The sequence below is a fragment of the Acipenser ruthenus genome, chromosome 48, assembly GCF_902713425.1.
Source record: "Acipenser ruthenus chromosome 48, fAciRut3.2 maternal haplotype, whole genome shotgun sequence".
NCBI classification, from domain to species: domain Eukaryota; kingdom Metazoa; phylum Chordata; class Actinopteri; order Acipenseriformes; family Acipenseridae; genus Acipenser; species Acipenser ruthenus.
Genome location: NC_081236.1, coordinates 193676 through 221516, shown reverse-complemented (window position 1 = coordinate 221516; position 27841 = coordinate 193676). Strand labels below are relative to the sequence as shown.

General features: G+C 40.7%; 2 protein-coding genes across 2 annotated transcripts in view; one reads left to right on the top strand and one right to left on the bottom strand.

The window, feature by feature from the left end:
• Nucleotides 1-20409, bottom strand: part of dnah2 (dynein, axonemal, heavy chain 2) — an 80364-nt gene extending 59955 nt beyond the window's left edge. The window contains exons 1-23 of the mRNA XM_059014519.1: nucleotides 20144-20409; nucleotides 19033-19314; nucleotides 18038-18117; nucleotides 16992-17162; nucleotides 16042-16270; nucleotides 15484-15594; nucleotides 14704-14942; nucleotides 13738-13929; nucleotides 12571-12728; nucleotides 11440-11527; nucleotides 10300-10505; nucleotides 9464-9593; nucleotides 8642-8824; nucleotides 7804-8018; nucleotides 7445-7591; nucleotides 6781-6937; nucleotides 6177-6416; nucleotides 5435-5623; nucleotides 4691-4838; nucleotides 3974-4166; nucleotides 1656-1856; nucleotides 1094-1250; nucleotides 324-498 (exon numbers count right to left, since the gene is read on the bottom strand). Coding sequence (XP_058870502.1) covers nucleotides 324-498; nucleotides 1094-1250; nucleotides 1656-1856; nucleotides 3974-4166; nucleotides 4691-4838; nucleotides 5435-5623; nucleotides 6177-6416; nucleotides 6781-6937; nucleotides 7445-7591; nucleotides 7804-8018; nucleotides 8642-8824; nucleotides 9464-9593; nucleotides 10300-10505; nucleotides 11440-11527; nucleotides 12571-12728; nucleotides 13738-13929; nucleotides 14704-14942; nucleotides 15484-15594; nucleotides 16042-16270; nucleotides 16992-17162; nucleotides 18038-18117; nucleotides 19033-19261 — 3838 coding nt within the window. The 5' untranslated portion in view covers nucleotides 19262-19314; nucleotides 20144-20409. The remainder of the gene's footprint in view (nucleotides 1-323; nucleotides 499-1093; nucleotides 1251-1655; nucleotides 1857-3973; nucleotides 4167-4690; nucleotides 4839-5434; nucleotides 5624-6176; nucleotides 6417-6780; nucleotides 6938-7444; nucleotides 7592-7803; nucleotides 8019-8641; nucleotides 8825-9463; nucleotides 9594-10299; nucleotides 10506-11439; nucleotides 11528-12570; nucleotides 12729-13737; nucleotides 13930-14703; nucleotides 14943-15483; nucleotides 15595-16041; nucleotides 16271-16991; nucleotides 17163-18037; nucleotides 18118-19032; nucleotides 19315-20143) is intronic.
• A 116-nt stretch (nucleotides 20410-20525) lies between these two features.
• On the top strand, nucleotides 20526-27027 carry LOC117971383 (T-complex protein 1 subunit theta-like). Its single transcript, XM_034919627.2, has 2 exons — nucleotides 20526-20578; nucleotides 25249-27027. The coding sequence occupies exon 2, from the start codon at nucleotides 25352-25354 to the stop codon at nucleotides 27002-27004; it is 1653 nt and encodes a 550-aa protein (XP_034775518.2). The 5' UTR covers nucleotides 20526-20578; nucleotides 25249-25351; the 3' UTR covers nucleotides 27005-27027.
• Nucleotides 27028-27841: the final 814 nt, after the last annotated feature.

The window sequence follows — 27841 nt, the reverse complement described above, 5'->3', positions numbered from 1 at the left end:
TATTATGGCTTCCGGTAGACTTTTACAATATAATTTTGTTGTTTCTTTGACTACATGATGTTAAATAAAATATCTAAATTATGTTTGTATAGTTTACCATGGTCTACAATATGCTTTTCAATATGCTTTACCAGATCTCTCTGTGCTTTACAATGCTTCCCTATGTTTTACCAGACGTCTCTGTGCTTTACAATGCTTCCCTATGCTTTACCAGACCTCTCTGTGCTTTACAATGCTTCCCTATGCTTTACCAGACCTCTCTGTGCTTTACAATGCTTCCCTATGCTTTCTCTTCTAAGGGATTGTAGGATGCTTTGCTGTACCTGACGCTGTGAATTCTTCGCTGATGCCGTGCGCCTTCTTCTTGAACTCCTCTGCAGAGTGGATGAGGCTGGTCTTGAACTTCTCCTTGTGTTTCTTCAGCATGGCGTCGCTGTCTATGATACACTGTTGGAAGGAGAGCCATTCACCATTCAGGTCCTCCAGCATCTGCTGTACCTGGGGGACGGCATTGAGAGACGAGAGAGATTATTATTATTATTATTATTATTATTATCATAAATGGTATAGATAAAGTTAACCCAGGACTATAAGTTTAGCATAGACAGAAGAACAAGAGAGCATACATGGAAGCTGAGTAGAGTTTAGAATAGAAGGTAGGAAGCCCTTTTCAATTAATCAATCAATATTTATTTTCTATAGCGCCTTTCATAGTGGACCACCATCACAAAGCGCTTTACAAGACAGTGAGGAGCAATGCATAATACATTAAATACAGTGAGATACAGGGCATAGTACATTAAATACAAACAGTAAAAAACAATGCAAATACATTAAATACAGGCATAATACAATTAAATACAAGGATAGGATGTGAATTCTAGACATTGTGGATGCGTGTGTCATACAGAATTATACGAATAAGAGTGAAAAACCTGAAATAGCAATTTAGACAACAGCTAATAACAGATATCAGGCTTGAAGAGAATTGAAAGCAAGAGAGAACAAGCTGGTCTTGAGAGTTGATTTGAAGCGAGCGACTGTGGGAGCCGCACACACTGAAGCTGCCCCCCCCCCCCCCCGCTTGACTTACGGTGTAGCTGATGGAAACCTCGTACTTCTCCAGGATGGCAAACTGCTCGTGAATGGGGGGGATTCGAGCCTCCGTCTTGGACAACTCGCTCTGCAGTGTCTCCAGAAGCTTCAGGCTGTCTCCAAGCTCCACAAGGGTCTGAGGGGGCCTGCTGACTCTGTGGAGGGGAAAAAAAATAATAATAACTAAGCGATAAACATTTAAATCTGTTACAAAGTAAGTCAGCGAGACATTTTCTGATAGGAAACAAAACTAGCAAGAAAAAGCTGCGCTGCAGGAGGAAGATGCGGTATTGCTCTGAAAACAGGTATGGCCCAAGGTTTTGCATCACCCTACAGAATTAGGTTTGCTTTATAAAGTCGAATGAAAACCTGCTGAATAATGTTACGTTAACATATTGAATTACACACCGCTTTGTAGTTTTCCACATAAATGAAAAAACTAAAAACATGTGACATTTCTAACATGAAATACTGCTGTTTAACCGGTTCGATGTGGGCGGAAGCCTCAGTGGTTTTTTTTTTTGCGTTGAGGGAATTTGGGGGCTGAAACTGGGGCTTACTTGTCACCATTGTCCTTCAGGAACAGATGCAGCTCTCTGAGCTGCTCGCTGGCCATCTCGCTCAGCAGCGTGGTGAACTTGTTCTGCCACTCGTTGCAGTGCTGCACCAGGGAGAACTTGAGCGGGGAGCAGTTGAGCAGCACAAACTGGATATTGAGCACCGTCTCCTCCTTCTGCACATTGTTCGCCACCTCTGTGTACCTGCAAAACGAAAGGAGGGGACAAGCGATAGCGTTAACCTCACTGAATCAGAGCCACCCAACCAGTATTGGATGAAGGAGCCAATATTGATGGCCTAAAGAGTCGTAAGAAACAAAACCAAAAAAAGGAAAAAAAGGAAAATCAACAACTGGGCTACAGTTATGGCCACAAGTTTTGTATCACCCTATAGAATTAACTTCATAAAAGTCGACTGAAACCTGCTGAATAATGTTACGTTAACATCTTAAATTACACACCGCTTTGTAGTTTTCCCATAAACTCCATGAAAAAACTGAAAAATGTGACATTTCCTATACATGAAATATAACTGTACTACTATTATGGCTTCCGGTGGACTTTTTTTTTGTGATATCATTTTGTAGTTTCTTTGATTACATGATGTTAAATAAAATGTCTAAAATTATGTTAATATAGTTGTTTTTTTTTTTGTTTTTTTTTAAATTAAGTCTCAATCCTAAAATTCTAGGTGATGCAAAACATTCAGCCAGAGCTGTACACACAGCGTCTGTGTTTTTTGTGCTCATAAAGCAGGTCTAATGTATAAACTGCTACACGCATTTGCTGTTGCACTTTGACACTTTTATTATTATTTATTTCTTAGCAGACACCCTTATCCAGGGCGACTTACAATTGTTACAAGACATCACATTATTTTTACATACAATTACCCATTTATACAGTTGGGTTTTTACTGGAGCAATCTAGGTAAAGTACTTTGCTCAAGGGTATAGCAGCAGTGTCCCCCACGTGGGATTGAACCTACGACCTTCGGTCAGTCCAGAGCCCTAACCACTACTCCACACTGCAGCCATACTGTATGTCCCGCCCTCGTCTCTCAATCGAGGCGTATTGTGGAGCTCAATGAGACACATATATTGGGGCTCACGGGCCACTGGACTGCCCCAGACTAAAGCATTTACTCTACTTTTTCCAAAGGGAAAAACAAAATGATAATCTTACAAATTAAGCTGCAAAATTGCAACAAAAGAGGGAGGAAGGGGGTGGCTTAAACTAACACACCGGCTTGTTAGTTTAAAGTCCTGTGACATCACTGGTTTGTTTTTCCATTTCCCCCCCCAAATAAAGGAAATGACTGACCCATTTGTACTTAATGGCACAGGAAACCTGAGAGAAAAGACTCCTTACTACTTACAATACAATATATATTTTACTCAGGGAGCTGTTTGTGCCAAGCATTCCTTTTACACTGGCTCCGTTCAGAGAAATCGATAAAGACACTCAGTACCAACTTCAAATCTATTATTTTCAGTGATTGTGTATTGACAGAGGTACTAAAAAAAAAAAAAGAAAGAAAAATTGGTAGACGGCTTGACGAGAATCATTTTGTAAAAATAATGTTTACGAAGCAATCAGAGAAAGTGCAAATTATCTTGAGTTAGAATTTTAAAAAAGATGGGCACAGAACTCGCATTTAGATGTGCCTCCGTTTAGATCAACAGAATGCAGACCACAGCCCTACACACAAATATGTGTCGCATGATTTATAAAGAGGGCCTCTTAACAATGGCTTTTCTTTTTGGTTACATGTGTTACCAAATACAGAGCTCCCTTTTCATTTCACTATCTATCTATCTCACTTACACATGAAAAAGCAGTGCAATAATGAAAAAAAGACACTGCAGCTCAGAAAACATGTTGCAGTGAACCAGCACAAAATGAAATGGGTTATTTTTCCTCTGGAGTTCGCTAACCATAACCATTTTATTATTATTATTATTATTATTATTATTTATTTCTTAGCAGACTTACAATTGTTACAAGATATCACATTATTTCACATTATACAGATATCACATTATTTTTACATACAATTACCCATTTATACAGTTGGGTTTTTACTGGAGCAATCTAGGTAAAGTACCTTGCTCAAGGGTACAGCAGCAGTGTCCCCCACCTGGGACTGAACCCACGACCCTCCGGTCAAGAGTCCAGAGCCCTAACCACTACTCCACACTGCTGCTCCGCTAACCATAAAATAAGAAAAGGCCCCTTGAACATGTTTAATACTGCTGGGGAAGCTGACCACCTCCCCCTAGTTTCAGTAACAGTTTTGAAAGAAGTTTGGAAGGCCTGACCTGGCGATGTCAGCGTCGAAGGAGGACACTGGGGGGTTGAGCCGCTGGTATCTGCGGATGAAGGAGTCCTTGTTGATCTCCCAGATCTCCCGGTACGTGTCCCAGGTCTTCTGGTAGCTCTGCAGGTGCGCAGCGTTGGCTGCCATGCCCGCACTGATCTGGGCTTGGATCTTTTTGATGTCGTCATCGCGCTCTGGAAAATCAAAACGGGATAACACAGGGTGTGCCGAAGGGGTGATCGTGAATATCGAGTCGCCCTGTTTATTTCAGGTGTGAAATGTCTTTAAGCAAAGGTAATTCAGATCATTTTGTGTGATAGGCAACGGGGTGTGGCCATCTGATTTAATATAATATAATATATATATTTTTTTTATATAGCGCCTTTCATAGTGGACCACCATCACAAAGCGCTTTACAGAGGCAGGCTGTGAACTGTGCATTATATGCAGAGTCACTTCCAATAGGACATTGATTTAACATCTCATCCGCAGGACGGAGCACAAGGAGGTGAGGTGACTTGCTCAGGGTCACACACAGTGAGTCAGTCAGTGGCAGAGGTGGGATTTGAACAGGTGACCTTCTGGTTACAAGCCCCTGGACTTTAACCACTGGACCACACTGCCTCCTTATTACCCTATGAACACAGCCTGCATGATGCATAGGGGTGGTGGCTTGGTGTTTCGGGGTGTTTGAAGTTTCCGGGGGTGTCAGACTCACCGATGATCACGTGGATGGGCTCTCTCTGAGACTTGCTCTTGGTGAGGAGGTCAGGGAGGCGCTTGAAGATGGAGATGGTGCTGATGAGCTGGCTGCAAATGCTGTTGACGATGTTCGCCAGGTTGGATAAAGTAGGGGAAAACTCCACCTGAAATACACAACAGGCACACACAGGCACACACAGGTACACACAGACACACACAGGCACATACAGACACACACAGGTATACACAGGCACATACAGACACACACAGACACACAAAATGTTAGTTGAGGTCCTGTCTACAGATATGGCCAAAAGTTTTGCCCTTGAATTTTAGGATTGAGTCCTACCGTTATTAAAAAAATAAATAAATAATTAAATAAAATATAAACAGAATTTAGATATTTTATTTAACATCATGTAATCAAAGAAACGGCACGTTTGAGAAATGCACAAGAAGTAATATTTATGGAATTATTTAGTTTAACCTGAAAGATCCCTTTGACATCTTTTAAAGAAGTTACATTTGTTAAATTTGGCAAATGTGCACTCTGATTTTGCAGGCTTCCCATGGTTATGCTACACATTTACCATGCTCTCCCATTTTATTTATTTATTTTTTAAATATGCTTTGCTGTACCAACACTATTACCTACAGTATGTACACTATCACTTTGTAATGCTTTGGCACAGACACCGCCACATTGAAATTGCATTGTATTCTGTGCTGCACTACACTATGCCAGTGGGATCTCTGGTACCTGAGCGGTGGAGCCTGGCAGGTCGCTGAGCAGTACCACCATGACTCTGAACAGGGGGTTGGGAGTGGTTTTGCTGTCCCCATTGATGGCTTTGGCCAGCTCCTGAAGTGACCACTTGATGTTGAGCCGAAAGGCCTCCTCCACCATGCGGTCCATCTGGTCTGTGTAGTTCAGCCAGTGCTGTTGCACCTGTAGCAGTAATAAACAAGTTAAAGGGTACATAAGGACCTTTTTATATTTTATTGTGTTACATGTTCGATCAATCAAATCTTCCACAACTGTTAAACACCTGCTGAAAAATTAGAAATGCTGAAAGAAACTAAAATTCAATGAGACACGTTTCGACTTGGAGTATTTTTTCAATGTCTTTCATTCGACCAGAAGTCTTTCTCTGTGTCTTCCTTTCGGCTAGAGGTCTAGCACTCTGTAAAAACCCGAAACTAAAATTCAGTGACAAACGTTTTGCCTAGAAGTACTTTCCATTCGTCACGTTGAAAAAGACTTTGAGCGGAAACGTTTGTCATCGAATTTAAGTTTCTTTTAATATGTCTCAAGATCACAACATCAGCGGCTTGGCTTTATTTTACAGCAGAGAGAAAGCATTGGAGGAACTTGATGGTACAGTAGTCTGTTAAACAGGTTACACATGACTGTAAATATTAGGGTTTTCCTAAACAAATCAAACCAACACCCTGATAAACGGGGGGCGAGCGCGGGGAGGAGAGAGGGGGGCGGGCGGTACCTCCTGCCCGTCGTTCTTGAAGGTCTCGTAGGTGCGCGCCATGGTGTTGACGATGTCCTGGTGAACGCTCTGCAGCTTGCTCAGGACGCTGTCACGCTGCCCCTGCTGGTCCTGCTCGAACTCCAGGTCCTTGTAGACGCGCTTGCCGTCCACTCGCACCAGCAGCAGCTCGCTGATTTGACGGGCGCACTGCGACACCAGCAGGTTCGCTGACTTGTACTCGTCCACCATCAGCTGCACCTGAAAAAAACAAAAACAATCACAGCAGACTTCGTTTGAGAAGACTAGTCAGATTTCACATTGACTGTGTTCCTTTTTTGTAGCTTGTGAAATGCATCTGGAACACTTTTGTTTTGTGTCTGTAATCGAAGAGCCACTGGCTCCACCAGCTCCTGGGTCGGGAGGTCAGTGGAGAGGGTTTTGGCGCATCCTGGTTTTCAATCCTCGGAATGCAAACAATATTCCCATACTTCTAAGGGGTGTATTCAATCGACCTTACCCTTATAAAAGTTTGGCATTTTTATGGAGAGGCAATTATTATGTAAAAATAAAACCAGTTCAATACAAACCAGCGCCATCTAGTGCACGGATCTCTGTGGCTCACCTTGCTGGCGTGAAGCCTGCACTCCTGAATGAAGTAGTTCGAAGCCCCTTTGGAGGACCAGAGGAGCTTGGAAAGCCCGGGCTGGATCTTCTTATCCAGGAACCGGATCCGCTCGCGAAACAGACCCCTCTCCTCACTGGACAGCACTTCGATGATCCTGCGATTAAAAAAACAAAAAAACAAAACATGAATTAATTAATAACACATTCTAATAATGGCCCTATTTGGAACACAGTTGTCCTTAAAAAAAGTTTACCATGGTATTTCTGTAGTTTCACCAGGCTTTTACCATGGTTATAATATGCATTTACCATAGTTTATCCTGGTTTGCCATGTTTATTAAAATGCTTTATTATTATTATTATTTATTTCTTAGCAGATGCCCTTATCCAGGGCGACTTACAGTCGTAAACAAAAATACATTTCAAGAATCACAGTACAAGTATTAATACGTACAATTACCTCTGTGCTTTACAATGCTTCCCTATGCTTTACCATACCTCTCTGTGCTTTACAATGCTTCCCTATGCTTTACCAGACCTCTATGTGCTTTACAATGCTTGCCTATGCTTTACCATGCTTTCACCGTGCTTTATTACACTTTGCTATGCTTTTACTATGGGGAGCTCTTTAAGGGTGCTTGTCTATAATGACTAGGTCTCACCTGTTGTAGTCTCGGACCACCAGCAACACATTCTCCCGCAGGTTCCTCAGGTCCTCTTTGCGATGGTACACCTCCGCCACGTAATGGGGGATCTCAAACAGCAGACGCTCCCAGTAGTGGATCTCATTAAACATCTTCAGCAGGTTCCTGACAAACACACACAAAACACACACAGACACACACACATATACACACACACACATTAATACCATTAATAAATCAAAAAGCACTTGGAGATATCTTGGTATAAATTGTTAAAGGAGGCAGGGGGCTGGGGGAGGTTTAACAAACATTTTTTTTTTTTTTTTTTTTTTTAAATAACAATCCAGTAAATGGTCTGGTGCATGCCGCTCCCTCACTTGTCGAAGTTGACGTCCAGCATGCCGGGCTTCTCAGCGCTGCGGATCAGGAGGGGGGTGTCCAGTCTCCTCTCACACTGCCGGTCCAGTCCCTGGGTCCAGTCTGTGAAGATCTTCCTCACCAGCTCATCCAGAGTCTGCAGCAGCTGCTTGTATACGGCCCTCGTCTCCACACCCAAGCCGATCTGCGGCATGTAGTGGGCCTTCGACAGGATCTGCAGACATTTTAATGTGTTTTACTGTTATAGCAACCTTTAATATCACGGGTATCTCAATAAGTATGCTGTATCAAGAAGTAGTAAAAAAATTCAGAAACAACAGTAAATAATAATAATAATAATAATAATAATAATAATAACAATAAAAATTTTTAAAAATCTAAATAAAACAATTGAACAGGAAATGAACAAGAATGATTACCAGTTACCAAAATAATTCCTCTTCATATCTAACCGAATCGTGTTCAGCAGTTCAGGGCTAAACCCCAAGCCAGTGTAATTGAGAATAGTGATATATATATATATATATATATATATATAGAAGGGCTTTTGCCCGAAACGTCCTGAAAATAATTTTTTTTTTTTATATTCTTTTGTGTACATTTTTTAAAAACCTTTTCTTTCATATGCCTTCAATTTTGTACACTGCAGTTATATATATATATATATATTTTGTATTGATGATTATGGCGTGAGATGCAGAGATGAGCCATTTGGACCCCACTTGATTTGAGGGCCCCTGCCTGACCAGCTGACCCCCCCCCCCCCAGTGTCCTGAAGTGCTCTGGTATTACGGGACCCAGAGGGGGAGGAAACGCTGGTCGTGACCTCAGCCCTACCTCCATGGGTCTCTCGATGCGCCGGCGCAGTACTCTGGCCCAATGCGCCTGTCCTGCGTATTGTGGCATGTGGGCCGGCAGAATGCAGATCTTCCTGCTTAACTCTCTGCTGACCCGGCTCAGCTCGTCATTGTAGAGGGCATACACATCCACTGTCTTCTTGTCAATGGTGCGTTTGATTGCCTGAGTGAGTGACACAAACATAACATCCCATAAAAAAAGATCCCCCCCGCCATATCAACCTGGCTCAGTCTACCTGGCTATTTCTACCATGCTGTCCGATGAGGGCGGAAGCCGAAACGTTAGGGCTAATTATTAAAATGGTGAGTTTTCAGTTCAGCGGTTGCTTTTTATTCTTCATGAAGTATTTCGAGTGATTGATGAGTATCTTGTTGGATCCTGATTCTCTTTGGATAGAGAGCTGTTTCTCTCTAAGTTTTTACCGTGGTATAAACAGCAGTACATTTTTGTAAGGGACACACACACACACACACATGAACACACACACACACTCATACAAAATAGAGTTTAAGGACTTTGCATTGATTCCCATATATTGTAGAGTTTTTATTTTAAGCTCCAGTGGAGCACAGGGGTTAAACATAACAATGAAAGTTGGGGCTCAAGTAAATACTCCTGCTGCATTGAAAGTTTTAATACCTTTTTTTATGTTTAAAATATATTTTAAAACATTATGGAGACACGTCCCTGTGTCTTATAAGGTAGGATTTGTCAGATTTTGTTTTTCCCCCTCTGCAAGCACTATAAATGAGTCCAAACACCCACCCACCCACACACACACACACACACACACACACTGACCTCTCGTGCAGACAGGTGCTGAAAGACGTCCAGCAGCTTCACTCCTTGCTCCACCGTGGTGACCGTCTCGAAAGCAGTGGTGATCAGGTTCTGCATCATCACCTCCAGGTCTTTCATATTTGACCGGAACCTGCACAACACACACACAAAAAAAACAACACATTTCACTATAAAAACTGCTGTGATTAAAAGGGGAAGCCATTTTAGCCATAATTATTATTACTAATTATTAATATGAATGAGTTGTTCAGCAGACGCTTTTATCCAAAGTGGCTTACAGAGACTAGGGGGGTGAACTATGCATCATCAACAACTGCTGCTGCTGCTGCTGCTGCTGCTGCTGCAGAGTCACTTCCAACAGGAGCTCGTTTGTTTTACGTCTCATCCGAAGGACGGAGCGCAAGGAGGTTCAGTGACTTGCTCAGGGTCACGCACACAGTGCGCAGGTGGCTGAGCCGATGCTTGAACCGGGAACCTCCTGGTACCAAGCCCTTTTCTTTAACCACCGGACCACCAATCACATGCATTTAAGTCACGCCTGCATATAAGGCTACGGGTGCCAGTTAAATATAGGGGTTTAATGTTAAATGCATCGTTCCTCTCTTAAAGCTGCATGAACAACTCCTATTAGTAAACCTACAGCCTCACTGTTCAAACTCCAGACTGGTCATTTCAATAATATACCTAAACAAGGGGAGTTCTGAAACCCAGGACAGGGGATGCAGGGCTAGTGCCAGTTTCAAGCCCTGTGTACCTATATTCTCTTTTGTTTTTGTATGGTCATCATTATATAATTTTTAAATATCTGTAATAGAGGGCAGCGCAGCAAGTCTAACCTGTTGTAATCGTCATGCCAGGACGTGTTCTTGACGTCCAAGATGGTCTTCTTGGCGGCTTTGAGGATCAGCAGGTTCTTCTCGAAAGTGCCCTCAATCTCCAGCAAGCTGCGGGTGATCTCTGGTCCCTTGTGCCCGGTGAAGCAGGGCAGCGGAGTCTGGTTCCCTTCCTCTCGCCGGGCAAAGTGCTGCTGGCACTGACACACCTGGGAGTGGAGAAAAGAAACACCGTAACAAACTCAAGCAGACAAACGTTTTGGCCGGTGCCTTCTCCATTTCAAAACTATTTTCTTGTGCTTCACATAGCATGAAACACTATCAAGCAATCAATCAAAACCTTTATCTAGCCAGACGAGTAAATTGAGAATAAATTCTCATTTACAATGACGACCTGGCACAAGGCTCACTACACCGTCACAGCAAACAACATGAAACACAATGAATAAGAAGTAAAAAAAAAAAAAAAAAAGATGAATCATAAAACATAAAACATAAATTACTGCGGTTTTCGTTAATTTATTAAACCACGGGTTTGTTAAAGATAAAATAAAGCACAGTTATTATTATTATTATTATTATTATTTATTTCTTAGCAGACGCCCTTATCCAGGGCGACTTACAATTGTTACAAGATATCACATTATACATTATTTCACATTATACAGATATCACATTATTTTTACATACAATTACCCATTTATACAGTTGGGTTTTTACTGGAGCAATCTAGGTAAAGTACCTTGCTCAAGGGTACAACAGCAGTGTCCACCACTGGGGATTGAACCCACAACCCTCCGGTCAAGAGTCCAGAGCCCTAACCACTACTCCACACTGCTGCTTATTAATTAATAAAGTAAATGCTGTAAAATATTAAATCTTTGCAAGCATGAAAACATTTCACAAATTTTGTGTTAATATTTGTTGCCGTAAATGAGCCCGTTGGGAGATCACCAAAATAACATTGCCACAGACTTACTCTGTTTTACAGTATCTGTAATTTACCCCCTAAAGAGAACAGTAACAAAAACAAAATGCACGTATTCAATAACAATCTTAATTCCTGGTCATTGTAAGAAAAAAAAAAAAAGTTATAGAAAAAATCTCATTGCAAAAGTAGAAAGTAACAGCGTTGTTTACTACCTCCAGCAAGTCTTTACAGCGTTGCATAAAAGCGTCCACCTGTGCAAAAATACTGGTCTGATCCAAAACCCAGCCTGTGGATGAGCACCTGTCAAAACACAGAACGGGTCAGCCTTGGAACTGGACAGGCGTTCCAATCAACCAGAATGAGAAGACCGGTAGGATTTCACATTGACACTGGGTGTGTTAAGTTACTGAGCGGTTCAGAGCGAGGATTTTTCTGCTCACTCTGATCACAGATGAAATCTCTGCTCAGAGGAAGCATAACTCAGAATGCCGTTATTAAGCAGATTCTTTCACTGAGCTGCTCTGAAGGACCTGGTCGGACTCACATTTCATCACATTTACACAAATGACTTTGGTGTAAGAGAACATTAAGGATTTTTTTTGCAAGTGTTTTTTTTTTTTTTTTTAGTTTATATAAGCGCTTATAAAATAATGATTTTATAATTTAAAAAAAAACAAAGATTTTTTTTTTTTTTTTTCACCACAGCCTGGCAGCCAAAAACCCAGGGGTTTCATCTTGACAGCCAAATGTGTTAATCAGGATACAAGTGGAGTGAAATCATTTGAATACATTGATTTGAAAACCTAATTTCATTAAGTCACTAAATTAAATAATGTCTGGAATCACTGAACAAAAGGGACTGCCAGAGGAATAAAAAAAAAACAGGCTCGACGGTTGGCAGTGACCATTAATCATTCTGTCACTCACTGTGTGTCATTTAAAGACATTGAACACGCAATATCAACATACTGTAAACACTGTATTGTTTTGACTGAACCTCACACTCCCCACCCTAAAGGGAGAACAGGGATGGAACTAAGACTCCCTTTGCATAGAAGTTTGATGCATTCCTAGTTTTACTGTGAGTTTAATAAAACACAGGGGGGCTTGTTACCTATACACACTGTGGCTAATCAAGATCGTAGTAATAAAACCTGGAATGGGTGAAACTGCTATGTAACAGGAGTCTTATTTCCATCTCTGTTAAGACACACCTGAGCTTGTTACCTATGCACACTGTGGTTAATCAAGCTTGTAGTAGTAAAACCTGGAATGGGTGAAACTGCTATGCAAGAGGGGGAGTCTTACTCCCATCCCTGGAGTAACGCTACGCAGGGTCCTACTTGTGATGTAGCTGGGAGATGTGAAGGTAGTGCTGCTTCCAGGCCATGCAGCAGCGCACACACTCATTGAGGCTCTGCTTGCTGGATACGATGTACCCCTCGAATATCCGCTCCAGGGAAATCTCCTTGCAGCACAGCCGGATGATCTCGTTGCTCAGCTGTCACGTGACAAAAAAAAAAAAAATCAAACACACAACACTTTTTCAGCGCCACTTCCTTTCTGGCCCTGCACGTGCTCGCCCGGTGATTCGGAGAACTTTCTGTGCTGTGCTGTGCTGTGCCATTCTTTGTCGCCGTGTTTTAGCACACTTTGCTATGGCAATTTATTAAAAACGTCTCACATGTAAAAAGATAGCACGCATGTGAATTAACATCATATACTGTAGTGCTGCAGTAAAAGGAATGTTCTTATGAAACCTTTATAAGGATTAATGTGGTATCTTTTACTGTACTATATTTTGATATGTTTTACTGTACTATGCATGCATATCCCAATTACCACTATTATACATATATATATATATACACACACACACAGCTATGGCCAAAGGTTTTGCATCACCCTATAGAATTAACTAATTTTAAGGTCTAATTAAACTTGCTGAATAATGTTATGTTAACATACTGAATTACATACCGCTTTGTAGTTTTCCATATACTTAAGGAAAAATGTGATCTTTTGAAATTTAAAATGAAATACTACTGTATTACTATCATGGCTTCCAGTAGACTTCTGCAATATCATTTTGTAGTTTCTTTGATTACATAATGTTAAATAAAATGATGTTCATATATATATATATATATATATATATATATATATATATATATATATATATATATATATATATATACACACACTATATAAATATATACATATATATATATGTATATGTACATAGGTTTACCACATCAACACACCATATCATTTCATTGACGTGGTAAACTTACTTTCTAATCACCCTGTGTGTGTGTGTGTATATATATATATATATATATATATATATATATATATATATATATATATATATAACATTTATTTATTTATTTATTTTTATTATGTCTCAAACCTAAAATTCAAGGTGATGCAAAACTTTTGGTCATAGCTATAAATATATATACATTTATATAAAATCACACCCTAACTATACACACACACACACATACCTTGCGGAAGAGGGAGGTGAGCCTCTCCCGTGTGTTGTAGTAGACTGAGTTCACCCAGATGACTCGGATAAGGCTGAGGAGATGAGGCAGCTTGTCTGGGATGTCACGCGGCTTCAGCTTAGCCAGCTCCTCACAGGGAGACCCCATGATAGACAGGAACGAGAGGTTGGACTGAGCCTGCAACGACCCGTCCTGAAAACAAACACAGAGCAAGAGGCGCAGAAAAGCAACCGTTAGTGCACAGCTAGGGACAAAAGCTTTGCATCAACTAGAATTTGAAGGATTGAGTCATAATTAAAAAAAAAAAAAAACTATATGAACGTAATTTAGATCTTTTATTATTTAACATCATGTAATCACAACAAAATGATATCGCAAAAAGCCGTAATAGTAGTCCAGTAGTATTTCAAGTTGGATTTTGAAATTTCAATTTTGGACGGTTTTTCATTAAGCATATAGGAAAACTACAAAGCAGGATGTAATTCAATATTTTAACGTAACATTATTTAGCAGGTTTCATTCCAGCAAAATTTGTTAATTCTATATAGAGGGTCATGCAAAATTTTTGTCCGTAGCTGTAAGGGCCGAGCAAACTGTGTCTGTACACCACAGAGCAACGGCAGTTACAGAGAACGAAATCAAAACCCTTTATCTTACAGCTATGGAAATGCCAGCCATTAACCATTCGGAGCTAGAAACCCGCACTAGTCTGACATCCAGTCCTGGGTTTCAGAACTAAAAACTAAAATGATCAGGAGCAATGAGCGACCAGGCCCCTGTTAATGATAATTAAAAAAAAAAAAAAAAAAGTTATTATCCTACTGTACAGCTGCAAACAATTCCTTAGTAAAACCTACAGGCTATTTCAATCGACGAGGGGTGGTTCTGAAACACAGGACTGATTGCCAGCGCCCGCGTGAGCTTCTCACCCCGAACCTGCAGTCCACACCTGCCCTGCCCTGTTACCTGGATCTGCTTGGAGAGCTTGCAGAAGGGCGTCACGTAGGAGGACTTGGAAAGTTCCAGGATGGTTCGGATGTGCTTAACCCCGGGCTTGTCCAGCTGCTCACTGATCCCGGTCAGGTCGGCACAGCGGCTCCTCCAGAACTCGATCTCCTCCAGCGGGCCCGAGTTGTCCCCGGTCTCCACTGCCTCCTGAGCACTCAGAACCTCCTTGATCTGACGGGTCCAGTGGATCATCGCAGCTGAGGAGAGCCCACAGCAGAGACAGGGGATCTTAAACTTGTGCAAGGGGGCTGTGAACACACAGCTATGGCCAAACGTTTTGCATCAATTGACTAATTTTGCTTCATAAAGTCGAATGAAACCTGCTGAACAATGTTACGTTAACATACTGAATACATACCGCTTTGTAGTTTCCCATAAACGAAAAACTGACAAAAATTGGAAAATGTGACATTTCGAAATCTAACATGAAATACCTCCAGTAAACTTTTGCGATACCATTTAGTAGTTTCTTTGATTTACATGATGTTAAATAAAATATCTAAATTATGTTCATATTGTTTTTTTTTGTTTTTTTTTTAAATGATGTCTCAATCCTAACATTCTAGGTGATGCTAAACTTTTGGCCACAGCTGTACATGCAGCCCATCTATGCCAGGGGTGCACAAATCTGCTTAAATAATTGAAAACCAGAGTTTCAGAGTAACAAGCATTTTAGTCTTATGAACAGCCTGCATTCCCTCCAGCATGCTTGTAACCATGAGGCTTTTCTCTACTTACTTTCCAGTCTCTGAACAAGCTCTTTATCCTTGGCTGCGATGACAGGCTTCAGTTTGAGAGCCTCCCCAGGGATGTACAGCACAGTGTGTCCTTGCAGCTTGTACCGGGTGTCTGGGGAAATGAGCGTGTCAACAGCTTTGAGGTGCTTCAAAACAAGACATTTCAATAAATCCAATGCAACTGCACTCGAACGAAGATGTGATTTGGATACGGAATCCATCGTAAGCAATAATGTCGAGTTGCAACCCCTAATTATTTAGTGTAAGGAGAAATCCTGCAGGTCAAATCTGGTGGACATGTGTATGTTGAAAGATTATGTAGCAATGTACAGGTAGATTCCATGTACAGGTAAAAGATACAAACCTGAGAAGAAAAAAAACGCTTTAGTGTGTTGTGTAAAAGGCCATGAACAGTTGCACTTACGTCGTTCGGATCTAGCTTTATAAAATCAACAGTTTTTCCTCAAAAAAAACCCCCAAAAAAACTGGATTTAATTAAAGACGGGAGTAAAACGCTTTGCAAATACAGCCTCCCCCATCTCTCCCCTCAGAGGCTCACCTGTCAGGCTGGCGAGGAAGCGGTGCAGGTGAGCAGAGAAGTTGTTCCTGATGCTGTCCGGCCAGGTGTTGTTGTCGAATATCTGCGGGGCGTAGATCCCGTTCATGAGTCTGAGCAGGCTCTCGGTGTGGCCCGCCCGCACCGTCCCGAACTGCACCTCGCGCTCAAACCCCTGGGCCGTGATCCGCTGGCCTTCCTTCCTGATGAAGTACGTCAGCTGGTCAGTGACCTGGGAAACAAACAGAGCAGGCAGACTTGGTTTCTATAGGTACGGGTTGTAAGGCTGACGTTACAAAACTTTAGCATGGGATTTTTGCAGGCCAATTTGACAGCTTTTCCCATGGTTATCCTGTACAATGCATTTACCATGGTCTGTCATGTATTTTAATATGTTTTACCAAACCTCTTTGGGCTTTACAGTGCTTCCCTATGCTTTACCATACCTCTCTGTGCTTTACAATGCTTCTCTATGCTTTACCATACCTCTCTGTACTTTACAGTGCTTCCCGATGCTTTCACTGTGCTTTACAATGCTTCCCTATGCTTCACCACACCTCTCTGTACTTTACAATGCTTCCCTATGCTTTACCAGACCTCTCTGTGCTTTATAATGCTTCCCTATGCTTTACCATACCTCTCTGTGCTTTATAATGCTTCCCTATGCTTTACCATGCTTTCACTGTGCTTTATTACACTTTTAAATGCTTTCACAATGGGAAGCTTGTATAAGAGTTAGTTTACCATGGCTTGTTTTTTAATATGCTTTACCATACCTCTCTGGTCTTTACTACACTTTTACAAGGGTCACAGCAAAGCAACTTTATATTAGTGTATCATGTTAAATTTACTACTTGTCTATGCTTTGCAATGGGGAAACATTTGTAAGGGCTGCTTTTTAGCCTGCTGAGTTTAGTGGTGTGATTCCAGCTCCCCTACCCTGGCGGTATTACCTGTGTTGGTATGAAGAACTCCAATCGCAGCCCTGCGTAGGAGTCCAGGTATACCACCAGCAGTCTCAGTGCGGGGTCTCCAATGAACTTCTCCAGGATATTATCGTGCTCCTCCAGCCACACAGCATCCTCCATGCCGCTGAGAACCACCCTCTGTTTAAACAGGGGCTTCTGTGGAAGGGAAACAACACTCAAGCCCAGGGTTCTTACGCTTTTTATAAAAGAAAAAAAAAACGTTTTATGATGAGCAGATCCGTGTTGCTTTGACACAAAATGTCTCATTTTAAGGTTGTTCGTACAGATCATAAGAAAATGTGTGAACGAGAGGAGGAGGTGTCTGTCCAGGTTCCTAGCAGCTGGTTGATCCCAAAACCTCGTCAAGGTGGGTCTAAAAGGATCCCAATGATTCTGCATGAGCAACACGGCTAGGAAACCCATTCCATCCCCTCACCACTCGCCGGTATAAAGAAGCGTCTCCTTCCCTCTGTCCTAAGTCTGTTTCCCCACATCATAACTTTTCCATGTCCAAAGAAAAGAAAAATCTTCACTGTATGCAGGTTTAATACAGACCAGCAGTTTATTTTATTTTAATTTTTTGTTTTAATGTGGGAACGACCCCACTCACAGCGAACCTCACAGTAAACAAAAAACAGGTATTTATAATGCTTGTAAAAGTCACCACGGTTTAAAAAGGGGATGAACAATTTAGGATTGCCATAAACGAAATGTTACTGTTTGGATGTATTGCTGCAGATGAATTCCTCAGACAGAGTACAATAAATCAGTTACAGGCTTTTCAATCAAAGCTACATTTGGAGCCTCTATATCTATGGTGAAAACAAACATATACAGTACTGTGGCTGAAATGGCTTAAGATTTTTTGAACATTTGATTGAAGCCCTGTTATGTAACCTGACACTAGTGTCTGAAATACAAAATCCCGTTATCGGAGGGGGTGCACTAAACAAGTGTAAAATTACTTTGAAATGTTTCCGGAAATGAAAAAAAAAAGTTACATATTTTTTCTCTATTACTGCAGAACTTACCAGATCTGGTTCTTCTATGGCCAGAGTGGGTGTAATTTCTGGGTTTTCGGTTTGCTCTGTCACCCCAACAGCTGCATTCTCTGTAACACAAGAACAAAAACAAACAAAAAAAATAACTATCCTTGCTCAACAGTGAGGTCATGAACAGCTCATCTTTCCTGGTTAATCTAATAAACAGTATCAACCCTCCAGGTCTGTTATCTTCAGCGTAGAAATCCCCACAGAGCAGTGAAAAGGCAAACACGGGGTGATCCACCGCCACCACTTTGTATTTCTGCACATTTAAAATAATAGGTTTTTTTAAGCGAAATGAAAATGTTGACGGGGAATGAAAAAGGAAACGAGTAATTGAATTATAATGGGTCTTCAACTGGAATATTTAGTGACTATCTGCACTGAAACAGAACATTTCCAGAGGATCATTAGGCTGCATTGCTTTGCCTCTTATGGAAGAGTGATAGAGTCTGCTCCCTCACTGCACTGTCTTCTCCACCTCTTATTAATTTGTCATTTAGCAGACGCTTTTATCCAAAGCGATGTACTTGGGGGTGCGCTATGCATCCACAACTGCTGCTGCAGAGTAACTTCCAATAGGACCTCGTTTGTTTGACGTCTCATCCGAAGGACGGAGCACAAAGAGGTTAAGTAGTTCAGGGTCACACACCGAGTGAGTCAGTGGCTGAGCTGGGTTTTGAACCTCCTGGTAACAAGCCCTTTTCTTTAACCACTGGACCAGCAAGCCCACCTCTTCCAGAAGAGCTCAAGAAAAGGATCTGGTCTTCAGTTCAAGTGTGACCTGGTCAGCAAGCTACTGTGCTGGGGCTACAAACTGTCATTCTGCCCCCAGCACAGCTCCGTACCTCCTCCCCCCCCCCCCCCCCCCCCCCCATCTCCTGAGCTTTCTTTAAGTCAGCCACTGCTAGAATGAGAAGCTGACAGAGGCAAAGGAACACACCGAGAATCAGAAAGCGCTGACAGGCGTGGAGGACTCTCACCTGTCAGCTGCGGTTCCGGATCCTTGATTGGATCTGCCGGGGTCGGTGTGGACCCGGGTCGAGGAGAGTGTCCTTTGGAAGATTGTGCGGCTGTCTTCCTTCTGCTGGAGGACTTTGGAGACCTGGGAGACTTCGGAGATTTGGGGGATTTGGGAGATCTGGAAGACCTGGGAGTCCTGGGAGACTTGGAAGACCTGGGACGGGTGCCGGGTTTCACGGAGTCCGCCATCGTTCACCGCCAACAGTGCTCGCTCTCTCTCTTTCTCTTTCTCTGAAAAAAGACTGTAATACTCTGAGTTTATAGATATGTTGTATGTTGATGCAATAGCTAAGGCTTTAGGTGAAGCAGTTTGTTATTAGCTCTCAATTAGGTGTGTTTTCGTTTAAACTTGAAACCTTTCTTCAGTTTAGTTTATTACTTTACTTCAAAACATTTAGGCATTCACTTAACATTTGACCCGAACTGAATGCATAGTACTGCATTGGTAAGCATTTTAAAGCCTAGATAGGTGTGGTAGCATATTTAAAAAAAATGGTAAAATTTATATATAGGCCTAAATACTATTTTAAACTTTGATTTGTATATACCCTTATAAGGTTTACCAGTTTAACTATGGCAGTTTTACCATAGTTTAGCCTAGTTTGTCATGTTTAATATGCTTTACCACACTTCTCTGTGCTTTACAATGCTTCCCTATGCTTTACCAGACCTCTCTGTGCTTTACAATGATTACCTATGCTTTAACTGTGCTGTTCACAATATTTAATTATAAAATATATATTTTCTTATAAACTTTTTCTTTTCTCTAAGCAGAGTAAACCTGTATACAAAGCTTTATTAAGCAAACAAAATACAGGTAACTTCCCTGTCCATACCTACGTATTGGGTACAGCTAAGTATTATATTTTGTCATGTTTGTATTAAAACTTCGGTATAGTTAGCGCCGTACACGCTGTACCACTTTTTAATGCGTACCACAAAATAACACGACACCTGTATGTAATATTTAATGTTTACAAATTAATGTCTGTTGCACTTGTTTTTAAGTAAGCGTTTGGCAAAACAGCCCGAAACCAGACAGACATACCCCGTTAACATACGCATCCTCACCTGTTTTTTTTTCCTGAAAAATTATGTTCATAAATAGGCAGAGTCGGGTGTTATTTATTCATGGCCAGTTTCGTTTCACTCCTTTATAAAAGAAAAATGTATATTTAAACTGGTATTTTGTAGTTGTTTATACTGCTGCGTCGTCATCGGCAGTTTGAGTTCTGTTGCTATCTCTGCCGCCGCCGACGCGTCTCCATAGCAACCACGGGGGGAGGTGGGTAAGGAGCGCTCTCGAGCACGACCTTTGGGACTATGGAAGCGCGCGGCCGCATGAACAGCGGCGCGTGCATGTAAGTAATACAACTCGAAATGTGATTTAAAAAAAAAACGGTTATTTTCTTTACTGTTCAGGTTACAACTCCTTAACAAATATATATGAAGTAAAAAAAAATAGAAAGTGCTGTATCGGTATTACATTCGTCTTTTATTGTGGAGGTAAGTTTTTTATGAAACGTATTTTTAAGTTTTGTGAAATTGTTTACCGGGATATTGTATTTTTATTTTTTTATTTTTTTTTAATAAACGTAATCTGCTTTTTAGGTGAACATACTAAATGTAACTAAAATGCATCACACCAATATTCCCCCAAAAATATATATTTTGAAGAAAAAGTGGGTCAATAAAAAAAATAAAACTATTTATGTAAATAGGCTGTGCCCCAAAGGATTTATATAGCTCCATATCCAAGGAGAATCAGGACCCAACAGGCTACTCATCAACCACTAAAAATACTTTATGAAAAAGAAAAGTAATTAATATATATATATATATATATATATATATATATATATATATATATATGCTGTATATCTTTGTTAATTACTATATATAATGTATTCTTTATATTAAATATGTATATCCCTGTTGCAAACTAATTTCAGTTATGATAGGCAAGACATAAGATCTGAAAGTCTATATAAATAAGGGAGAGCAGGAAGTCAGTTGGCATGTGCTTCACTATGCAAGTCTGTATAAATAACAAGGATAACTCTTAAAAGTAAGGCCTATTATGACGCATTCTGGAGAAGACTGCAGATTTCCACCCCCATCTTCCCCTCACGTATTTAATTACCTCGCCTTTCTCTGCCAAATCAATGCCCTCCTTGTTGCCCATAGTGGTCCGCTGATAGATAAGGTTATTTTTTGTCCAACCATTTTTTGTCATAATTATATATTTTTCTTTTACCATACAGTCTTGCACGACAGATATTAATACAATTCTAAATTCCTAACATAGAGTTAACATACCAGACAGAGCTGCATACATTTTTTTTTTTAAACAAGGAAAAAAAATGTCATATTCATAAGGCACTTCCATAAGCAACAGTAGTAAAGTCTTAGTTTTTGATCTCCTTTCTGTATATTCACAAGCTGTGGTTACCCAGAGGGACAGGAGAAGCACCTTGTCTGAAAGCTGTGGACTGTCATCTTCTGAGAAGTGAGCGTTTTAAAGGAGCGCATCAATCTTGCATACTGTGCTCTTTTAAAGATTCATGGAAGAGTGAAAGTAGGCAGTCTGCTTTATATTATTCCTAAATAATTTATATAGAGGAATCTGCTTGCTTGGGTGCTGTTTTGTCTTTTTTTTGCATTTGAGTTTTTTATGCCACACATAGTTATTTGCAATTAACTGTTCCAAACTTAATACAATAAGAATGTATAATGCTTGATAGGATTGGGATATAATAATACAAATAGTATATATATATATATATATATATATATATATATATATATATATATATATATATATTATTCTCTAAGAGCCAGCTGCCCAATGTTTCGATATGTTGTACATATATTTCTCAATGGAGCATGTGTTTGAATCAAAACATTGGAGGTATTTCTAGGTTTTTGACGGCATGACAACTACTTGTTATTGTTTATATTCAAATCCATGATTTATTCTTACAATTATTTTTATATATATATATATATATATAGTAACATCATTTAGATCTTTCATTTAGCATCATGTAATCAAAGAAACTACAAAATTATATTGCAAAAGTCTACCGGAAGCCATAATAGTAATACAGTAGTATTTCTTGTAAGATTTCGAAATGTCACATTTTTCAATTTTTGCCAGTTTTTCATTGGGATATGGAAAACCACAAAGTGGTGTGTCTATATAGAGGGTGATGCAAAGCTTTCGGTTGTAGCTGTGTATTGATTGTTTGGTTCGAAAAACCTGCCTCAAGCTTATCCCTGGAAGGAATGTTGTGGAAAAATCCTGTTACATCTTAACAAAACCTAACCAATGTCAAATATACCGTAATAAATGAAACACGCCAACTGATTGATATAATCTTTTGAAAAAGGTTTGCGAGATAACTAGGAGCTGTTCTTATTATTTGAAGTTATACGTGTAAGTTATGGCCGGGGAAAAGCAAGACCATTGAAATTACACATTAGAAACTGCAGAGTCAGCATGTTCTAATCCCCAGAGAAAGCTGTTTGTCTATAAATTTAAGTCTGGAAGAATTCCAGTGTGAGAGAATTCATTCTCCATTGTCTAACTTTTTAAGAATTTAAGAACAATGCATTTTAAAGAATAGGCTTTATCAATCTGAATTATTTATTTATTTGGAGGCCGTTTTCTTGAGATGCAACATCTTGTATTCCCGTGTTGCAGAAAATGATCATTTAAATATCCAGGGCAAAAGAAATATAGGCAAGGAAAATGTAGATAGCTTTTGTGAATAAAACTTAGAAACTACAGGCTACGTTTAACACTGTATCCTTAAATGTGTAGTTAAGTTTTTAAATCAATTATTCCTTTAATTAATTTTAAGTGCCCTCTTTTTCATTGGTTTTAATTCAATGATACATTTTGTTAACTTAGAAAGCATCTCTAAAGAGCCAATAAGCTAAGGATTATTATTCTCAATGGGCCTATACTGTACACGACTCCTCTCTTCAAAATATGCATGGTAAAACTAAAGAATCAAAGTAAGGCAGGCAAACGTAAACGCATGACTGACTTTAGTTAACAATATGTCCATTATTTAATTAGGTATAAATGCGTATTCTAACCATCCTGACTAGGGGTGGTAATAGTTTAAAACATTTGACCATTATCAGAAAAATGAAAAATAGTCTAAATATTTCATCTTATTTAGTGTACGATTATTTAATATGCAGTGTCTATTTCATATCCGTACATTAGTGTTGCACACATGTAGTCAAATTAATAGTGTAGTCATTTATTTGAAACTCAATTGGCGTGCTACCAAATATGTGTTGTGCTTCCCAGCATTCCCATATGTAAAGTTTAAACATTTAAAACGTGTGTTAATCTGAAAGTCTAATTGTTTAATTAAATGGAATACAACGCTTCTGGCAGATGCTGCACAGTAGACTTCACAAGGATACACCAAGTCTTGGGTTAAAACTCCCAATACATAATTAATGGTGCTGTATTGAAGATTGCTCCAGCTAGTCTGTGCCCAGACAGCCAGTGAACGAATGCATCATTTATCATAAAAGATACTGCACCTGGGCACCAAATATAAAGACTCACAACAAACTAAAATATGTATTTGGTGCAGCCTAGCCAGACATGTTTGTTTTGTGCCCAGAGTTATCTCCTGTGATGAATGCAGTGCTGTCTAGAGCAGCCGTTTTCTCTGCTTTGGGGCTGGAGTGCCCAGGCAGATGCATTTCTCAAGGGTGTGAGCAGTACACAGAACACCATTTATAATTTATCAAGGATGTCTCCCTACACGCCTCATAAACATGCTTAAAGACAAAAATACAAGGATTACCGTTCATAAAAGATTAAAACTGCCAGAGCATCCAAGGCTGATTCCTGTCTGGCACGTAAGCTGTAATGCAGTGTAAAAAACACAAAAGTAAACGAATGTGCGTAGGAGAGGAGCTCATTTTGTTGCTTGATAGTCATTTTCCTGGGACAGAACTATTCGCTGGAGATGCTGTGTAACATTCAACATGGCAGGAAATAAGACTGCCCTTTGCATTGGCATTTTGACCATTGACAGTTTAAGCAGTGAGCCTCAGGGCCTGCACCTTAGCTTGTTACCTAAACACTGTGGCTAATTAAGCTCCTGGGATGGATCAAACTGATATTCATCCCTGATGGCGTTCAGAGAATGTTAATCCCAGGTGATAAACTTTACTTCATTGGGTCCATTCTGTGCAATGATTAATTGCAATGGAGGGTAACAGTACATGGTTTCACTTAATTCTGACCACTTCTCTATAGAAATATGTGTATCCCTTAAAAAAAGTAAACCACAGTATTTTTGCACTGTACTTTTTCAGTTTTATAATGCATATATTGCTTCACTTTGAAATGTTTTCAATTATATTTGAAGGCTTTTATGAAGAGTCTATACATTTTTTTGTTTGTTTGTTTTTTCTGAATAATAAAGTGTTCATCAATTACTATCTTTCCGATATTCCATTGGGAAATTGGTTGCTGATTGCATACATTGTTCAAATTGCACCCAACAGTAAACAGCTCTGATAAACAGTGGCACATCAAGACTAGGCTGGCAGGTTCATTTTGCTATTAACAGAAGCATTCTTACTGAGGTCATTCCCACAGTGTGAATCCTCTTCTTAAAAACCAAAATGTATTGAAATGCACGTACCGAAAAAACAGTTAAAAGCCCTGGATTTATTCCACTCAATACAGGAACTGCCAAGTCCGAAATTCTGGCATGAATATTGCATAGTAATTAGGCTCATTTTGCAAAGCTTCCTTAATGTTGTATGTATTCCTAATCTTTGTCATATTGTAATAAGAGATATCATCCCGTGCGGAGGACCGCCAAGCAAAGCCGGCTGCTTAAACTGTGGGAAATGATTTCTGTTCTAATAAGACGCGCCCACGACATATTAACTTGTTATAAATCGTAAAAAAACGAAGATTTTAAATCATAGCAGCTTTTTTTTTTTTTTATTTTAGAACTATTCCATATATACGGTGCACGGGATGACATCTGTACTCAGGATAGTGGACATTTTTGCAACTCTATAACAGTGATGGGTTGATTGCTCGTGTGTGATTTTGTACTGTACTGTAAGCACATAAACAGCTTCAAGCTGTAACTTGTAACATTATCATTTCTGCTTGCCAGGTGCTGATGAGCGTGGATAGAACCGACAGACAGAGAGAAGGGTGATTTAAGCAAACCTGACTAAAGGAATCTCACTATAATAGCCCTCCCTCATTACAGAGAGATGGCTGCACATGTCCCAGTAGCCCCGGGATACCTCCAGATGCTCAAGCAAGGAGCCAGGTATTACAGCGGCTTGGAAGAAGTGGTCCACAGAAACATCGAAGCCTGCAAACAGCTGAGCCACTGCCTGCGTACCTCCTACGGCCCCAACGGGCTCAACAAGCTTGTCATCAACCACCTAGAGAAGATCTTTGTGACTGGAGATGCCGCCCTTATTCTCAGAGAGCTAGTGGTGGAGCACCCAGCAGCCAAGATGCTTGTGATGGCGACCCAGGCTCAAGAGCAGGAGATTGGCGACGGGACCAACTTTGTTCTCATTTTGGCCGGTTCGTTGCTTGAGAACGCAGAGGAGCTTCTGAAGCTTGGGCTTTCGGTTTCCGAAATCACTGAAGGCTACAAGGTGGCATCTAATAAGGCTTTGGAACTCCTGGAAAACCTGAGCTGCTTGTCCTTAAAGGACATCCGAGATGTGACAGAGGTTGCAGCAGCCACCAAACCATCCCTCGCCAGCAAGCAGTACGGGTATGAAGACTTCCTAGCCACGCTAGTAGCCAAGAGCTGTGTGTCCGCCATACCCAAGTCTGGGGAGTTTAGCGCAGAGAGCATAAGAATTTGTAAAATCATCGGGGCCAGCGTGGAAGATTCAGTGATGCTTGAAGGCATGGTCTTTAAAAGAGAAACAGAAGGGACCGTCAACTCTGTACAGGATGCCAAGGTAGCGGTCTATACTTGTGCCTTTGACTCCGCCAAGCCTGAAACGAAAGGTACAGTGCTTCTCAAGAGCGCTGGGGAATTTATGGATTTCAGAAAGGGCGAGGAGGCCTTGATGGAAAGCCACGTCAGAGACATTGCAGAAGCAGGAGTCAACGTGGTGGTGGTTGGAGCCAAGATAGGAGACCTTGCACTCCACTACGCAGACAAGTACAAGCTAATGGTGGTCAAAATGACCTCCCGGAATGATCTGAGGCGGCTGTGCAAAGCTCTAGGCGCTACCCCCTTGCTGAGTCTCACCCCCCCAACAGAAGATGAACTCGGCAGCTGCAGTAAGGTCTACCTGCAAGAGGTTGGCAACACCCAAGTGGTCATTTTCAAGCAGAACCAAGAATGCCCCATGTCGACCATCCTACTGCGTGGTTCTACAGACAGGCTTCTAGACAACATTGAAGAAGCTGTTAATGATGCAGTGAGCACCTACAACACTCTAATCAGAGACCCGCGTCTGGTGCCAGGGGCTGGGGCCACCGAAATGCAGCTGGCAGTCAAGATAGCGGATTTTGGTCAATCCGTTCCTGGTCTAGAGCAGTATGCCATTCACGCTTATTCCAAGTCTTTGCAGTCCATCACAAGAGCTCTGGCTGATAATTCAGGTACCCAGACCAACCCAGTGATGTCGAAGCTGTACTCCCTGCACCAGCAAGGCGAGAGCAGCGCAGGGGTCAGCGCCGATGGAGAGGGCACTGATTTGATAGACGCCTCCGAAGCTGGCATCCTAGACCCTTTGCTTTTGAAGCACTGGGGTATAAAGCTGGCTTCCGAGGCTGCAATCACCGTACTGGGAGTAGACCAGATCATAATCGCCAAGAAAAGTGGGGGGCCCAAGCCAAGAGGGGAGAACCCCAATTGGGACGTCCCCCATGATGCAATCGACAACTGAACGAAACCAATAAAAACAGAAGAAACAGAACAGGAGTTGATGTAAAAATGCAATGAAATAAAAAGTCTTGTTACTTTATTTTCCCCCAGTCACGGTGTTGTAGCTTTCATTTTCTTATTTTGGGATCTAAAAAAGTCTGACGATGTAAATTCTAGCTGGTATGAATACAGAACATTGTGGTGCTGTTTATTTATTATTTTTTTAAATTGCTCCTTCCTTCCGTATTGCTTCTAGTTAGTTTTACAATATAACAGTATTTATGTCAATGTGCTTTTTATTGGGTTTGCGTTACTACACTGGCTTGAATGAATTCTCAGCCAGCCCTGGAGTTTAAATCCTTTCCAGATCATTCATTCAGTTAGTTAAGCAGAGCCACTGACAAAAATAAATAAATAAATAACAAACTATATATAAATGCTTGTCTAAACATAACAGAATAAGGGCTGGATATCGGATTGCTGCCAAATTTATTATTGGCATGAACGACAGCGTTTGGATTTCATACTTTCAATTTCATTTAAATCAGATCACTCCATAGAGATAGTTGGGAACAGCTATCTATTGATCTGCTTCTAATATAGAACGCTTGTTTATTTTGATTTAAAGTGTGTGATCGTGGTCGTTCTGGTGTTGGAGCACTATACACTGTACTGTATAGTGTTGATTCAAATAGGCTTATCAAATCCTGTTTGTTCGTACTTCCAGACTGTACAGTAACATCTTCACTCGCCACAACCCTTGTCATTTTATTGAGGATGAGCAATAGCAGACATCTGGTCCTAAATTATAATCTGAGGTACATTCTTGCATGATAATAGACTAAATAAAAAACAAGGG